A 15,437-nucleotide genomic window follows, 5' to 3' on the forward strand; every position below is an offset into this window, starting at 1 on the left:
GAGAGGGCAGATGAGTCAGTTTTAAGAATGTGCAAGCATGCATATGCTGTGTCATCGACTTGTCCTGGCGAACTGTGCAGGAGTGCAAAAGTGTAAAATGAAAAGCGCCTCGCCGGATAACACATATCCCTCCCAGCCACTCATGACATGCTTGCTGACGTCTCCGAGGTCAGCTCATGCTGATCCACATCTTCTCTCGCCATTATATACACGACAGCCCTGTTGTTTCCGAAAATCATCAAACGCTCATCGACTCGCCCTCGTCTGTGCCAGCACACCTATTTGCTGCGCGAGGAATTGTCCCAAATCCGATCGTGTTCGAGCCAATCTCAACAAGACCTCAGCAGTCTCTATAAGCTCCTGTTTCCTCCTATCCTCGGTTCCTTGTGCAGCCAGTGCAGCCTTTACAGCGGCTGAGCATCGTTCTTTCAGAGCTGGATTCGGGAGATCGAGGTATTGACCCAAGACCAGTAAATCTCGATATCGTTGGTCTTGCAGTTGAGAAGCCGGTACACCGTGCTCACCAGCATCATCCGACGCGTTCAAGAATGATTTGAGCATCTGTAGCCACTTGAATATGATGTCAACTTCCATGGGCGTCGGTGAGATCCGCGAGGGGCATGGTTGATCAGAGTAAGGAGGCACAAGAAGGGAGATGAGAGTGTCGATGATTCGATGCCAAATATCCAGCATCAGAGCTATTCTTGTCACTGTGTCTAGAGTCTGGGTAAAGACGGCGAACTACAAAGTCAGCTTGAGTTCTCCTATGCTTGATCTCACGTTGGCGTTGAGAGATTCGAAAAGGCTCCCGAGACTGGCTTCAATCTCGCCATCGCTCAGCGCTCCTTTTGGTCGCTTCTTATCCTTGAGCTGTTTGGCGAGATTGTTCAGAGTACCAGTTGAAAGGACGATCTGCACTGTCTCGCCAATACGGTCGGTGATTTCCCTCATCATGTCGACTTCGGTCCGCTCAAGACTGCGCATTGCCGTCGACAAGTATCGATTTGCATCGTTGCTTGCGCCATCTTCGATATCGAGTCGGACTCGGATCGAGCCTTGTGGAGTGAGCGTGACGAGGAGGTCGCGTACAGGTGTGGACACAAACGTTTCGTTGTCGACTTTGAGAGTACCGGAACCAATCAAATCGTGTTTGCCGACGAGTGATCGGTTGTAGGCTGAGAACTCAAGAATTTTGGCGCTGCCCATGGTGATCTCGACAGTTTCATTCCTGAAATCAGGTCAACGTGAATGTCAAAGGTGATTGACTCACCATCGGGGATTCTCGTTCCCGAGGATCGTCTGAGTCTTCAACAGTCTATCGCCTGTCTCCTTGTCGCTGAAGACTACAAACGCATCGGCGGCCTTTGTGGATCCTTTCGCTAGCATGCCAGAGCCTCGCATGAGAGTCACAGTGACAGCTCGCCGGCCAGTCGCGTCGCCATTCACTCTTAAGGACTTGACATTGGGTTTCGAGGAAATATCTTGGTCCGAGATGATATCCTGCAAGGAAACTTGGGATTGCGTGATATCCATGAGCTTGGTGCAAGCCTGAAGTCATTAGCCTCTCCATAGCTTGATCTTGCTTACCGTTGGGGGCGCCACAAACCCATCGACCTTTTTCTTTTCCAGAGATTTGACAGCCTGTTGACCTTTGGCAAGCCAAGATCCAGCTTTTCCCCCGAGCATTGCTTGAAACTCGGTAGTCGGAGTGGATATTTTTGCAGGGGTCACATCGGCGATGAACACAGCGTTGATGGTGGCGGCATACTGTGTGACGGCAGCAGAGATGATCTGACCATTAGCTCGGGTTCGCAGACTGCTCTTGCCTTGGACAAGTCAATAAGGTACACGTTCCGCCTGTAGTCGCTGAGAGGGAGATCTTCCTGGATGGTCCTGAGCGAAGCATGGATGAACTGGAACAGGTCGGTGACGGATTGAGAGTGCTTGGCATGTCCATCTGGACGCCACTGCAGGCGATCAGCGCCCGCCTCAGAATTGAGACCCACGTCATCCATTCCGATTGCGCGTGACACCCATTCCTGGATGGACAAAGTCTCTGTTTCTCTCAGCCAAGCTTTGATGTGAGGTTCGAAAAAGTGATGCAGCTCAAAGCCCATCTCTTGCCTATTGATCTCAGCAGGACTCCACCAGCTTCATGCTCACCCTGGGCACTGGTCCTCCCACATGTCGACCAATCTCGCGACAGTATCGTATAACGAGAACACCTCGGAGGAACTGGAGGGCTTGTCCAAACTTTGTAACTCGGCGCAGAACAAGGGCAGCTGCTTGGCAAGGATGATACTCGCCGGATCGAGTCGACTGCACCTCGTCAGCATACGCATTTCTCTCTACACTCACTCTCCCAGTCCAGAGCCCCAAGACTTTTTCACATTTATCACCTCCCTTTCGATCCAGGTGGCAACTTTTGCAAAGTGGTCCACACCTTGGTGTTCATGGACAGGTGTACTGGACAGCATTGCCTGTGCGACCATGACATATTCTTGGACTGCTGCTCCTTTGATTTGGTCCGAGAGGTCGATAAGAATACTTTCGCCCAGGTTGAAAAATATGTCCTGACCAGCAGCAAAGAGATAGAGCAGGGATGCAGGAGGTCGAGCGGGTGGGATATCGGTGATGGGGAAAATGGACTCTATAGCTTTGGCGAGCAAGTCGTAAAGTGCATCGGAGAGATCCCGGATGGCTTGCGACGATTCTCCCTCCAGCTCAGTCTCGAGATCTTTGATGACGGGTGCCATCAACCTTGCAAGTTCAATCTCGCGCTTTCCACCGAGGCTGGCTCTCCACTGTTCATGGAGCGTGACCAGCTCTCGTTCCAGCTCGTCCCGCGAGGGCACGATCCATATCCGCCGGCACGCTTCGACGAGCTCGTCTGCTCTCCCGCTCGCACGAGCCACCAGTCTACGTAGGACCTGAGTCTTCTGGACCGGGACAAAGAACGAGGGTGAGGTGTCGCTCGTAACGGTGGCATTTTTCGGATCCCCTGGCGCAGCGAGACGAGGATATTTTTGCAAAAGCTCTGTGAGTTGCTGAGAAGCACGTTGCTTTCTAGACTTTTCGAGACCGCCAAAAGGCCCGGGCTGAACGGCGAGTTCCCTCTTTAGATCGAGCAAGTATGTCTGAGGATCAGCCTCCAGATCATGTTTGTTTGCTGACCTTTTCAATCGAATCTGACTCTTCCATTCGAAGCACATCCCGTGTCAACGTTTCTTGCGATCTTCCCCATACATCTCCCACCAAGGATACAAAGTCGGCGGTGTGTGAAGGTGGCGCCTTTCGCGGTCCTCTCGTTTCTGAACCTAGCCGCGGAGACGGTCCAGCTGTCGGCGTCGTGGCGGTGGATCGAGAAATATCCTGATTACCGAGGTAAGCCTGAACCTCAGTCCGGAGTTTGAAGAGGAGATCCTTGTCTTTATCTGTTTGAGAGCGCGCAAGGGGCGAGAAGAAGGTCGACCGCGGGAGAAAGTTGTACAGAAGCTGCAGGAGATGTGACTGGTGTTCGTGTGGCATGGATGAAGCCTGAGATTCCGCGGCAGCAACCTGGCTGAAAGCTGAAAACAATGAGTTTCAGGTCGATCTTTCAATTCACTTACCGTCAAGGAGCACCGGCAGATATCTCAGATTCATACCGCTTCCCGTCTTTGTTCCCTTGGTCTGCTTCAAAAAGGCTGCAGTTGTGATTTTCCAGCCTTGATTCCCGTTCTCAGCCTCAAGGACGTTCCAGAATTCGACGAGGAACTCTTTCGGCAGCTTCAGACTGTCCTCATCGTCCTTCTTCTTCTTGCTCAAGCCAAAGGAGGACTTTCGTCTGTTCATTGCTGGTCCCAGAGGGGGTGAGCTGATCTCTGGAGAAGATGCGAGAAGCGGGGGAGAGGGTATCGGAGGTGTGACGGATCGTTTCGAATTGCTAGGAGCGTCCAGCCGCTGTCGTAGCACGCTGCGCAAGGTCGATTGAGCGGGTGACACACGATCAGGTTCGCAATACACTTACGCGACTCGCAGGGAATACAGGTAGCCCTGAGCATCAAGGTCGTCCTCACCAAAGCTCAGCGTTGTCCCTCTGCTGAGCTGTTTGCTGAGCGCTAGACTGGCTGGCGACCCGGGAGATGGCTCAAAGAAGGGTGAGGATTGCCTCGAGGAGGCTCGTGGAGACAGCACATTGCTGCCTACAGGAAGAGGAATGGGCGAAGAGGACGGAGAGGACGTGGGAGAGGCACTAGATACCGTGTAGAGGGTTTGAGATCTCGATGGCATGGTAGGAGGAGGGATCGTCTGCTCAGCAGCTTGCTTAGTCCCTGCAATGTGCTTCGTCAAAGAAGAAGAGATGGATGAAGTGACAAGTCTCGCCGTCGTCCTCGTAGGGGAGAAAAATAAGGAGGACTGATGGGCAGGCAGACTTTGAAAGAGGCGTTCAAAAGGCGATACAAAAATCTCCTGCGACACGTTCCCGGTGCCTGATGCCGTGACGGGAATGGGCCAGGCTCTGTTCGGATAGTCACAGTCAAGTCCTGGTGGCTGGCTACCCGTATAAGGGCGGATAAGACTATGGGATGTGAATCGTGTTCCTGTTCACTGGCACTGGGAAGTTGTGGATATATATCAGAGCAGTGATGGTCAATGATACTAACCCGTTACATCTGGAGGTCAGACTGGGGGGTTTATCAGCCACACGCGTGCGGACGGCGCGCGCTCAGATTTTAAGAAAATCAAAAATTTCCATATCTTCACCTACGACACTGAACAGGTAGAGGTGGGTGGGTTCTCGAGATGGGTGCTTTTGTCCAGTGGGATTAGGTCTGATGGTTCAATCCTCGACACGAGAACATAACAGTCGAAGCTGCCCTACAAGCATTTTCCTCTGTATAGAGACTCATTGACAGGGATCTCCCGTTGCGACAATTGATCAGATCCCGTCGGATTCAATTCTGCCAAGAGCTGGCCACGTGGGGATGACTAATATCCCACGGTAGATCTGTGCTAATTGATCCAGTTTCCGTCGGGAAATCCATTTGATTGACAAAGATTATTATGATTACTATTACCCCCTCAGTTTGAGGCTTACAGCAGCACGCCCCTCGAGCTCATTCTAGGCTCATCCATCGAGAATCTGTTCATTGGACCAGGAAGGATAGAGAGAAAGATATAAATAGTGGTCCTCTGCGACAAGTCTGCGTTCTTCACTTCTCAAATTGGCGAAACACAGAGCCTCTTCCACCATTCGATACCTCATCCCTTTACTCATTGTATCACTAGCCATCATTCTCCGTCAACCTATCTCCAGAGCCTTATCGCCCGTCTCCAAGACCATCACGACGTATCTCAGACCTTTGAGCACATCCAGTCCCAATCCCAACATGCAATTCCAAGTCAGACCCTCGGAGACCAGGGGAGGTGCCGACCACGGCTGGCTCAAGGTGAGTAGAAGCTATGAACGGAAGGGAACGCGAGCTGAGCATATAACAGACCTTTCACACCTTTTCTTTCGCCGACTACTGGGACCCATCTTTCAACAATTTCGGAGCCCTTAGAGTCGTCAATGAGGATCGTGTCGCGGTAAGTCTTCATGCTCAAGCAGTCTTTGAGTCTTCCATTGACCTCGCTTGTAGCCTACGACCGGGTTCCCCACGCACGAACACCGAGAGGCTGAAATCTTCTCCTACATCATCTCTGGAGAACTCAGTCATAAGGACAGCATGGGAAATGTCGAAACGATGAAGCGAGGGGATATTCAGCACACTGTCGGCGGTCAAGGTATCGCTCATTCGGAATACAACTCGCACAACTCGTGAGTGCCGGCTTAGCGCGTGGTAGGCTCGATGTTGACATGCACTCAGAGTTGGTAACCATTTCCTTCAAGTCTGGGCTACACCAAACCAACGAGGACTCAAGCCAAAGTACTACACTCGGTGAGCCCGCTCTATCTGATTCAAGCGCATCCTGACATTCCCTCTCAGTCACTTTACCGATGACGAAAAGGCAGACAAGCTGGCCCATATTGTCGCCCCCATTGGCTCTCCTAACGTGCTCGACCAAAGGGAAGACAAAGTTCCCGGATCTTCTCCCAGTCCCATCAACGCAGCCCTCAACACTTTCGCTACCGTTCTCTCGCCAGGCAAGAGCCTTCAGCACACATTCCAACCCACCATCAAGGGTGTTGACGGGGCCAAGATCATGTACGCTCATCTGACCCAAACCTCCGGGTTCAATACAAAGGCGGCCGCCAAGGATGGGAAGACAGCAGTGATCAGGATCAAGAACGGAGACTCTGAGGCGGTTCTCGGAGAAGGTGATGGCCTGTTCATCCGAGGTGCAAAAACTGGCGACGTGCTGGAGATTGAAAGCACCGGTGGATCGCCCGCTGAACTGGTTCTCTTTGAGATGGACCAATAAAGGGAATCCTAGAGCAATCCCGCTAAAGTCCTCTGCCTGTCTGAGCTGTACGTTATAGAAGAGTCGTGTACCTAACATCATGCATCAATAAGTCGTACTCACTGGGCAGTGACCGGATCGCGAGGCATGTACCGGTCCGAGCTTCCGATCGATTTGGTTCCGTGATTTTCCGGTCTCATCGCTATTAATGACCGGATGCGGGGGAGCATTGGATCTCATTCTTATTATCAGTAGACCAGAGGGCAGACCAGTCACATCGGACAGAGTGTTTCTATATTCACTCCACCCATCTAGGGTCATTTGAACATCAACTTATCGCCATGTCCATCGCAGAACAGGAGCCCCGCAGTCGGATCGCCTTGGTCACAGGTTCATCCAGTGGAATAGGTCGCAGTTCCGCTATCGCGTTGAACGCAGCTGGATGGACAGTCATTTTGACTGGTAGACGGAAAGATGCACTGGAGGAGACTGTCAGGTTGATGGGAGATGATAGGTCAGAACGAACGACAATTGTCGTTGGGGATCTTGCCAAGCCGGAATTCGTAGAGGCATTGTTCGACATCATCCGAAGAGATTTCGGTAAGTCACCAGAGCTCATTAAGCGTCATGCTGATGAAGATCAAGGCCGTCTGGACCTTTTGTTCAACGTGAGATCTCATTGTATCTCCTCACCTTTATGCTGACTTAATCAGAACGCCGGAATGGGAGCTCCCAAGCAGTCATTCGACCGCATCCCTTTGGACACTTTCCAAGAAGTCTTGGATCTCAACGTCACTTCTGCCTTTTTCTGTGCTCAAGAAGCTTTCAAGCTTATGAGGGAGCAAGAGCCACAAGGGGGAAGGTAAGGCGTCTTTCATTCAGATGAGTCCAATCGAGCTGAACCTCACCCTTCAAGGATCATCAACAACGGATCTATCTCTGCGTACGCTCCTCGTCCTCTTGGAGCCGCGTATACCATCTCCAAGCACGCCATTTCGGGTCTCACCAAGTCTATAGCTCTTGAAGGGAGGGAGCACAACATCGCCTGCAGTCAGATTGATATTGGTAAGCAGAGTTTGAAAGGGTAATAGCAGGTCTGATTTTGGTACTCGCGTGCAGGCAACGCCTACACGTCATTATCCTCGTCCGGGTCGGGTCAATTGCAAGCTGACGGCACTACGAGAGTCGAAGCGTGAGTGATTCTCATATGGAGCATGAAGGGCTGAAGCCATTTATCAGCGGCTTTGACGTCAAGCATGTGGGTGATGCCCTCGTTTACATGGCCGAGCTCCCCCTGGAAGTCAACATTCTGTCTCAGGTGAGATTGATAGATCCGACTCGCCAGGGACTGCGCTCAATAGTCTCCTACAGACCATCATGGCTACTACAATGCCTTTTGTCGGCCGAGGCTAGACGGCTTGTTGAGACGGCAGTTCATAGTATGCTTATATCTAGCTGTGGTAATGATACATTGTTGAGAGCATCACCCTCCTGTACACATTGGGTATACTACACCCACAGCGGCGCGATGACCTTTTCTACTTCATCCAATCTAGCGACTTGTCGCAATTCTACATTTCCCACACGTTCGTATACCACCAGACCGCCCGACTCTTCGCCTGCAGCACAGACGAATCTCCCTGATTTGTCTGCTGCTACGCCTCGTAGACTCTGAGCAACGTCTTCGATCCACGGCGTTGGCGCTCTCTCAACTCGACCCTCAGGATCGACGGAGAATACTGCCAAGGCATCCTTGCCACGCGGCGAATCGCGATTAGACCCAATGAGCATGGCATTGCCAGTCGGAGCCAGGGGCGGGAGGTATATCAGAGCTGAAGCTTTCATTTTTGGCCCATTCCCTTGATCTGAAGGTGGTAAGAGTGTATGACGTGAAAGCAGCTCTGAAGGTTTAGACGGGTCGGAGGGGAGGGTATGAGCAGTGAGCTCCGAGGATATCTCATTGAGAACGTAGAGAATTCTGCCTGGAGAGTCAGGTCCAAATCCAAGCAGTTCACTCACCATTCGGATGCACCACAACATGACGAGGTCCATCACCCACGTCGAAGCCCTCGACAGCACCTTCAAGAACCCATCTCGACTGATCATCCCCATGCCCCGGGCGAATTCGCCAGACCTTGTTGGATCCTAAATCAGGTACTAAGACTCGACCGTCATGCACGACGATCTGATGTGCGTGCGCTTCAGTTTGTCGAGGGTGATCGACAGGCTTGTGCGGTGGGGTGAAGTTGAGCGACGGCTCAGTCTTGGCATTCATGAAACGGCCATTATCGTTCAAAGGCAGCATACAGATATTGCCCGAGTGGTACTGCACGAAGTCGTCAGTCCTCCCGCTGTGATATATAATGACGGCCCTCACATTGGCGACGATCAAGGCCGAGTTGTCCGGAGCCAAAGCAAAGTGACACGGACCTTTCGATTCCTCGCTCTGCTGAGCTTCGTCCAGAATTGTCACTTTTCCATGTCTGTCAAATGTCCCAGCGAACAGCTTGGACTCGCCAGCAGCATTGAAGTAGATCAGATCTGCAATATTTCTGGTTGAACGGCGGCATATCAGTACGAGGAGGTGTCACGCCAAGGAGGAAGCAGGAGCTCACGGATGCTGGATGATCCAACTTGATTTTGGAGCAAGTTCATTCTCTGCAGTCTTCCGTAAAGTCTTGGCCTTCTCGTCGAAGATGACACCGTAGATCTTATCGATATTGGTACCTAGCAATAAAAGATGCTCTGTCGACATCGTCGTCGTAGTTTGTGAGTCCAGGATGACTACAGCAATGACACTTCGCTAACGAGCTCGGTTGGTCTCCCGGCTCATGTTGTCCGGCGCCGGCCGGATTCGGCGATCGCCGAAGCGAGGAGGCTTTTGCCCGATATGACCGCGCGCAAGCGGTCGATGCCCGATATCTTCATATTCATCTTCCCACCTCTGTTGCGATCTGTGGTTTCTGGGCTGGTGAGAAGTGGGATAGTCAGACAGAGATCCTAGGTCTGCTCTATCAGGATACCGCCTGTCAGATATCATCACACTTATCCACCAAGAATCACATTAGCTTCCGACTCAAACCCATTTCAAGTCGAGCATCATGTCCGACCTCTCACAACCACTCCTCGATAAGGAGAATCTTGACCGATCATCAGTCGAGCCAATCATTCCCCGTCGCTCCAAGTCAAGTTCATGGAGCGTTTTTCAGCTCGTATCGGCCGCTGTGATCGGAGGTCTCATCACGACGGTCCTTCATCGGTGCATCCCAGTCTCATCAAAGGCCGGTTCGATCCAGCAAGAAGTCCATGCTGAAACCGTTCCAATGTGTCCCAGTACCGACGCACTACCTATCATTGCGCCTCGCACAAGTGAGCGAAGATAGATACAAGTGATGAAGGAGCCTGATATTCTCTGCAGACATCTGGAAGAATCTCGATCTCGAAGAAGCACTCGACGTTCGAGCTTGGCTATCTGATCCTGAGAGAGGGCTGAATCTGACTCATGCACAAGGTGCCAGCCCGAGGTGCGCGAAATAGTCGCAGATTGGAAGGGACTCGCTGAGATCTGGTACAGTGATAACTATATCCAGCTGGTCGAAGTGGCTCATCCACCCAAAAGCCAAGCTCTCAAATATCTTCAAGATGAAACCCCCCTCGATCGATACGCACACGTGAGTCTGTATTCCGCGTCTCGGTGCAGCTATGCTGATACATTGTAGGCTATTATCGCCCATGGAGGAAAGGACGTCGTCGTCGATTACCTCGTCGGCCCACTGCCCATCTCTGAGAATACAACCTTCCGACCGAGATCTGAAAACTATCATAACCCTGTCCCTCTGAACGCCCATATCCTTCTCAATTGGACCATGCTGGCGGAGCGTTTCGCCACGATCATCGCTCCTATAGATCCAGTCACGCGAGATCTGTTCAATGGATCAATCTTGGACGGGACACTTCAGTTTGCAGGCATAGCGCCGACGAGCTACGACGGGAAATGGAGACGCACATGGGGCCAACTCAGACGAGCTGATCCCGGTAGTTGGCTTCAACCGCTTGACATGTACTTTTACGTGAGTGCCTGAACGCCTCATTGGTTCACTGATCATTCAAAGGTCGACATGAGTGGAAATGACATGTCGCAATACTCTGTCTTGAAAGCCGTGTATGAGGGCAAAATGTACGATGGATTGGACGACTTAGTGGCGGCATGGAAGGAAGGACATCTAACCAAATCGCCGCCTTCTTCATACGAGTGGGCTACTCGCGCAATTCGGGGCAAGATGAGAGATCTGGACGATCGAGCGGGACCGAGGAGTGTTCATTTTGACGGTGCCAGATACAGGTTCGACGAAAAGGAGCAGTACGTGACCTGGATGGGTTGGGCCTTCTACGTCGGCTTTGAGAGAGACATGGGTGTCCATCTCTGGGACATGTGAGTGATGTCAGACAGACTCTGGTCTCATTTCGTCACAGCAACTTCCGGGGCGAACGAATCATCTATGAACTTTCTCCACAGGAAGCGATGGCGCAGTACTCTGGCAGTGACCCCCATCAAGGCAATTCGGTGTGGCTCGACAGGACATTCGGTATGGGTGGTACTGTGCGAGACGTCATCCTAGGCTACGACTGTCCTCATGATGCTTTGCTTCTGAGTGCCACTACCCATGAGCGGGGTACAGCAGTGCAGAGGCAAGGAATTTGTGTATTCGAGCGGGAAAGTGGAAGACCATTGTCCAGGCATACGGGTCGAGCGAAGAATGAAATGGGAGCCGTCAAAGGGTACGAGCTGGTCGTGAGGAGTGTCTCATCAGTAGGCAACTATGACTATATCGTGAGTTTCCCTCCGTTGTGACGTCTGACCGACCGGAAAAGTTCGACTACACGTTCCAATTGGACGGTACGATCGAGATCCGAGTCTCTGCTTCGGGCTATCTGCAAGGTGGATACTGGCACGAAGGAGACGATGATTACGGGCACCGTATACATGAGCGAAACATGGGTTCGCTGCACGACCACGTGATGAACTGTGAGCCTACATGGAATGTCTGATGGTGGCAGCTAAATCATCACAGTCAAAGTGGATTTTGACGTTGCGGGTACGCAGAACTCATTCATGGCTGTTTCTTTGGAGATGGAGGATAAAGAAGCTCCATGGTTTGATGATGATTGGGGCACGGTATGTGCATGACCTAATTCTGTGCTGACGACGCAGACCCGCCATCAACAGAAGATTGTTCGCAGAATTCTGGAGGAAGAGTCCCTGCTGGAATACCCTCACAAGTGAGTCTGGCTTTGTATAGAATGTCCATTGACTCGTGTCTCAGTATGGAAGGCGCCTATGTCATACTAAACCAGAATGCCACAAACGCTTGGGGCAATCACCGAGGCTATGCTGTCCATCCCGGACCTCTCTGCCATCTGACCAATCTCGATAGCAAGCGGACGGAGAATAGTGTCAATTGGGCCAAGCACCACTTGGCAGTCTCTAAACGGAAGGACGATGAGCCCACAAGCAGCTCAATGTGGAATATGAACTTGCCGGGTGCTCCTCCTGTCAACTTTTACAAAGTGAGGGTTGCCTTCCTAAGCCCTGTGGCGGCCAGCTGACGTAGCTGCTAGTTCTTCGACAACGAGTCGATCGTCCAGGAAGATCTCGTCCTGTGGATCAACTTGGGAACGCATCACATCCCCCGGGCGGAAGGTGAGCCTGATTGTTTGGCGTTATTTACTCACTTGGCCCCAGACACCCCAAACACCTTGACCAATGTCGCAACATCTTATGTCTTGCTGACTCCATGGAACTACAACGATCATGATGTCTCCATTGAGTCTCGCAACTCTGTCCTATTGAACAAGAAGGGCGGCTGGGTGATCGAAGAACAGAGTATTTCGTCTGCGACTTGTTCTCCACCCAGACCGCCAAAGTTGGCTTACCGCGATGGTGAGGCTTGGAATGAGGATGGGAAAGCGATCAATGAGGATGTATACGCCTTGATATCGGATGTGGGCACTCCTCTGGTAGCTAAAGTCGGGGCGTTCAATGGGCGTGGGGAGCTGTGATACATTCTCAACATTATGCATGTCAGGTTGAAGGGGGGTACGTCAACCCGGACCGAGGACCGGTGATCCCCGATGGCGCCAGAAATACCTCGCCCGAGTTAGAAAATTCCCGAGAAGATAATAAAATCACTCCGACTCAAGGATTGGGAAGTGGGGGGCGAACAGTGGACCGACATTTTACCATACACGATCTTCTTTTGCTCTGAGCTCGGCTTTGACCAACAGCAAGATGGCCGACACGTCTCTTGAGAACGAGAGGGAGATCAAAGACGGCAGAGACCTCGAGACTGGCCCACCTACCGTCCCATTCTCTTCAGGCGCCACTCCGGTCTTATCTCAAGGAGAGGGAGGCGTCAAGTTGGGTCTGCAACAGAGACAGTGAGCGGCACCTGGGCTAAAGATGGCCTAAAACGTAACTCACTCGGTCAGTCTGTCCATGATAGCCTTGGCTGGCATGGTGAGTCGTCGACGACTTCTTTCTGATCATTGGATCTGAGGCCTTTCGGTGGTACAGATCGGAACTGGATTGTTCTTATCTACTGGCTCTGCTCTAGCTTCGGCGGGACCTCTGGGTCTGCTCCTGGCTTATATCCTCATGGGAGCTGTCACAGCTTGTATAGCATACATCAGCGCAGAGCTCTCGGCTTTCATTCCACTCTCTGGAGGATTCATTCGACATACTGCCTTGTATATTGAGTGAGCGGATACCCATTGAGATCTGGGCGAGGCCACTGACAATGGGTCGTAGTAAATCCACGGCTATGGTTGTAGGATGGGACTTCGCCTACACTATGGCAGTGACTATGCCAGCGGAGATCGTGAGTATTCTCAGGGGTGACAAAGATGGCGTGTTCATTCGATTCAATGACAGACGGCTGCGACTAATCTCATTGGGTTCTGGAACCCCAAAATCACGCCAGCCATGGGCATCACCATCTTTTGGGCCGGGATTGTCTTCATCAACTTTTGTCCTGTGAGATGGTATGGCGAATCTGAATACTTTTTCGCCTTGCTCAAGGTACGTCGGGACATCTACGGCCGCGGCTACCTTTATCGCTGATACTGTATATCGGCGCAGATTGCTCTAATCGTGGGCTTGATACTTGGTGGTCTCATACTTGATCTGGGGGGAGTCAAAGGACAAGAACGGATTGGATTCAGGTACTGGAAAGCTCCGTACGAAGTGGGCGAACTCCTCCCGCGATGGAATTCAGCTCACGCCTCGATGATAGCCAATCATTGCTCAATTCACAACTGGAGCCGCAGGTCGATTCTTGTCTTTTTGGAACGTCATGATCTGTGAGCTTATTTGATGCAGAGATATTCAATGGAGAGAGAGACTCAACTGACACCAAATGTTGCACGTAGCCGCCGCATTCGCTTACAACAACGTTCAAGTCGTCGCTACTGCCGGAGCTGAAACCCGAGATCCAAGGCGATCTATCCCTAGAGCTGTCAAGACTACTTTCTGGGTGAGTCGAGAACCATCCGCCGAGACATGTTCCTGACGTCCGGAATGCAGCGCGTTGCCATCTTCTACATCATCTCTGTCCTTATCATGGGCATGATCGTTCCAGCAAATGCTCTCGATCTAGTCGACAAATCCGGTACCGCCGCCTCACCGTTTGTTATCGCATTCGATCGTGCCGGAGTCAAGGTCTTACCTTCTATCATCAACGCTGTCATCCTCACCAGTGCATTCTCCTCCGGAAATAGCTGTACATTTCTTGCATCGAGAACAATGTACGGTCTCGCTTTGGATGGATTTGCTCCTAGCGTGTTCCTACGGGTCAGCAGATGGGGTGTCCCCTATGTCTGTGTCTTTGTCAGCTCGCTTTTTGGCTCCTTGGCGTATCTGTCTCTCGGAGCCACAGCTATGCAAGCTTTCGGTTGGTTGGTCAATATCGTCACTACCGCTGGTCTGATCGCTTGGTGTGTCATATGCATCACCTTTATCCGATTCGAGGTGAGTCGAGCGGCGGACAGAGCGTTTTGAGCTGATTTCTTGACAGCGTGGCATGCGAATACAAGGTATCTCAAGGACCAGGTTACCGTACAAAGCGCCTCTGCAGCCGTATCTCACTTGGTTCGCTTCGATTGTCATTACGCTCATTCTACTCTTTTGCGGATTTTCTGCCTTCACCCCGACCTTCAGCTACTGTACGTTGCTTGTCATCTATGACCTAATCCCAAGCTAATTTTCTCTTCCAGCTGCGTTCCTCACAAACTACCTCAATGTTCTCATCTTCATCCCTGCGTGGATAATTGTCAAGTTGGTCCGGCGGGATCGACCGATCGCCTACGCAGACATGGATCTCGAGGGACCATTGAGAACCTGGGAGGAGGAAAAGGATTTGAATGCTGATTCGATATATGGACGATTATCCACTTGGGAAAAGCTGCTGAACAAGTTCTTGTAGATGAGTGGGGTGTCGTAGAAATGCAACTAAAGGGTTCAAAGTGCCTGTGCGGGAGGCGCTCAGTTTTTAAGACTCTGCATAGGCGAAAGATATCACTCACTTTCTTCTCGAGTAACACCACCTCGCCGGTCTCTTTCTGCTCCCATGTCGAGACAGCGGTCCGAATGACCTTCATCGTAGATCCACAAGCTGGATCAGGGCAAGCCAGGACATCTAGCAACTTATAAGCCTGGGACAAAGCCGGCCAAACATGCCTATTCGCTTACCTTCCCTCGACATCCAATCAGCTTGAGAAGTGCTTCGTTGCTTTGCGGGTAGCAGAGGTAGAACTGAGCCTAACGAATACACTGAGAAGCCTGAAAGTCGTCAGTATGAGAGCCTGTCCCACAGACGGCCACGACCAAGCCGGCCCATGTCGCGTACCTTGTCCTGGAGGTAATGTCAAGACCTCGCCTTTCAGTTCGAAGTAGTCTCCTGGCTGACTCGAACAAAGCATCGGTCGAGAGTCTTTGGGGGATTGCACTTCAACTCTGAGGTCGTAAAGCTGGAATGTCCTGCTGCTCATTATGC

The 15,437-nt window shown here is 51.7% G+C and overlaps 7 protein-coding genes across 7 annotated transcripts; 4 read left to right on the top strand and 3 right to left on the bottom strand.

The window, feature by feature from the left end:
- Nucleotides 1-28: 28 nt before the first annotated feature.
- Nucleotides 29-4,641, bottom strand: BD324DRAFT_618118 (hypothetical protein). The gene is made up of 11 exons (XM_022014991.1): nt 4,010-4,641; nt 3,612-3,955; nt 3,175-3,569; nt 2,359-3,137; nt 2,164-2,319; nt 2,007-2,124; nt 1,827-1,967; nt 1,588-1,791; nt 1,271-1,548; nt 781-1,228; nt 29-741 (listed from the first exon to the last, which is right to left on the bottom strand). Exons 1-11 carry the CDS (start codon nt 4,270-4,272, stop codon nt 247-249), a joined length of 3,621 nt encoding a protein of 1,206 aa, XP_021872849.1. The 5' UTR covers nt 4,273-4,641; the 3' UTR covers nt 29-246.
- A 731-nt stretch (nt 4,642-5,372) lies between these two features.
- Nucleotides 5,373-6,408, top strand: BD324DRAFT_577123 (RmlC-like cupin domain-containing protein; the record flags this gene model as incomplete). The annotated part of the gene is made up of 5 exons (XM_022013241.1): nt 5,373-5,432; nt 5,482-5,571; nt 5,625-5,803; nt 5,853-5,924; nt 5,973-6,408. The coding sequence occupies 5 exons, from the start codon at nt 5,373-5,375 to the stop codon at nt 6,406-6,408; spliced, it is 837 nt and encodes a 278-aa protein (XP_021872850.1).
- A 220-nt stretch (nt 6,409-6,628) lies between these two features.
- Nucleotides 6,629-7,872, top strand: BD324DRAFT_618123 (short-chain dehydrogenase/reductase SDR). The gene is made up of 7 exons (XM_022014992.1): nt 6,629-6,987; nt 7,033-7,055; nt 7,101-7,249; nt 7,304-7,452; nt 7,507-7,579; nt 7,627-7,705; nt 7,759-7,872. Exons 1-7 carry the CDS (start codon nt 6,729-6,731, stop codon nt 7,798-7,800), a joined length of 774 nt encoding a protein of 257 aa, XP_021872851.1. The 5' UTR covers nt 6,629-6,728; the 3' UTR covers nt 7,801-7,872.
- A 24-nt stretch (nt 7,873-7,896) lies between these two features.
- Nucleotides 7,897-9,142, bottom strand: BD324DRAFT_649086 (Lactonase, 7-bladed beta-propeller-domain-containing protein; the record flags this gene model as incomplete). The annotated part of the gene is made up of 4 exons (XM_022017933.1): nt 7,897-8,369; nt 8,407-8,713; nt 8,765-8,939; nt 9,003-9,142. The coding sequence occupies 4 exons, from the start codon at nt 9,140-9,142 to the stop codon at nt 7,897-7,899; spliced, it is 1,095 nt and encodes a 364-aa protein (XP_021872852.1).
- A 167-nt stretch (nt 9,143-9,309) lies between these two features.
- Nucleotides 9,310-12,526, top strand: BD324DRAFT_618126 (copper amine oxidase). The gene is made up of 12 exons (XM_022014993.1): nt 9,310-9,756; nt 9,806-9,911; nt 9,962-10,058; nt 10,107-10,457; nt 10,500-10,819; nt 10,861-11,218; nt 11,260-11,413; nt 11,460-11,563; nt 11,600-11,667; nt 11,712-11,955; nt 12,007-12,088; nt 12,131-12,526. The coding sequence occupies exons 1-12, from the start codon at nt 9,489-9,491 to the stop codon at nt 12,445-12,447; spliced, it is 2,469 nt and encodes an 822-aa protein (XP_021872853.1). The 5' UTR covers nt 9,310-9,488; the 3' UTR covers nt 12,448-12,526.
- Nucleotides 12,527-12,883: 357 nt separating this feature from the next.
- BD324DRAFT_641280 (amino acid transporter) lies at nt 12,884-14,867 on the top strand (the record flags this gene model as incomplete). The annotated part of the gene is made up of 10 exons (XM_022017413.1): nt 12,884-12,911; nt 12,945-13,143; nt 13,196-13,265; nt 13,319-13,465; nt 13,526-13,630; nt 13,680-13,746; nt 13,816-13,919; nt 13,970-14,413; nt 14,460-14,607; nt 14,659-14,867. 10 exons carry the CDS (start codon nt 12,884-12,886, stop codon nt 14,865-14,867), a joined length of 1,521 nt encoding a protein of 506 aa, XP_021872854.1.
- A 35-nt stretch (nt 14,868-14,902) lies between these two features.
- BD324DRAFT_649089 (hypothetical protein) lies at nt 14,903-15,432 on the bottom strand (the record flags this gene model as incomplete). Its single annotated transcript, XM_022017934.1, has 4 exons — nt 14,903-14,911; nt 14,968-15,080; nt 15,134-15,223; nt 15,291-15,432. 4 exons carry the CDS (start codon nt 15,430-15,432, stop codon nt 14,903-14,905), a joined length of 354 nt encoding a protein of 117 aa, XP_021872855.1.
- Between the last annotated feature and the right edge of the window lie 5 nt (nt 15,433-15,437).

Source organism: Kockovaella imperatae, assembly GCF_002102565.1.
Source record: "Kockovaella imperatae strain NRRL Y-17943 chromosome Unknown BD324scaffold_3, whole genome shotgun sequence".
NCBI classification, from domain to species: domain Eukaryota; kingdom Fungi; phylum Basidiomycota; class Tremellomycetes; order Tremellales; family Cuniculitremaceae; genus Kockovaella; species Kockovaella imperatae.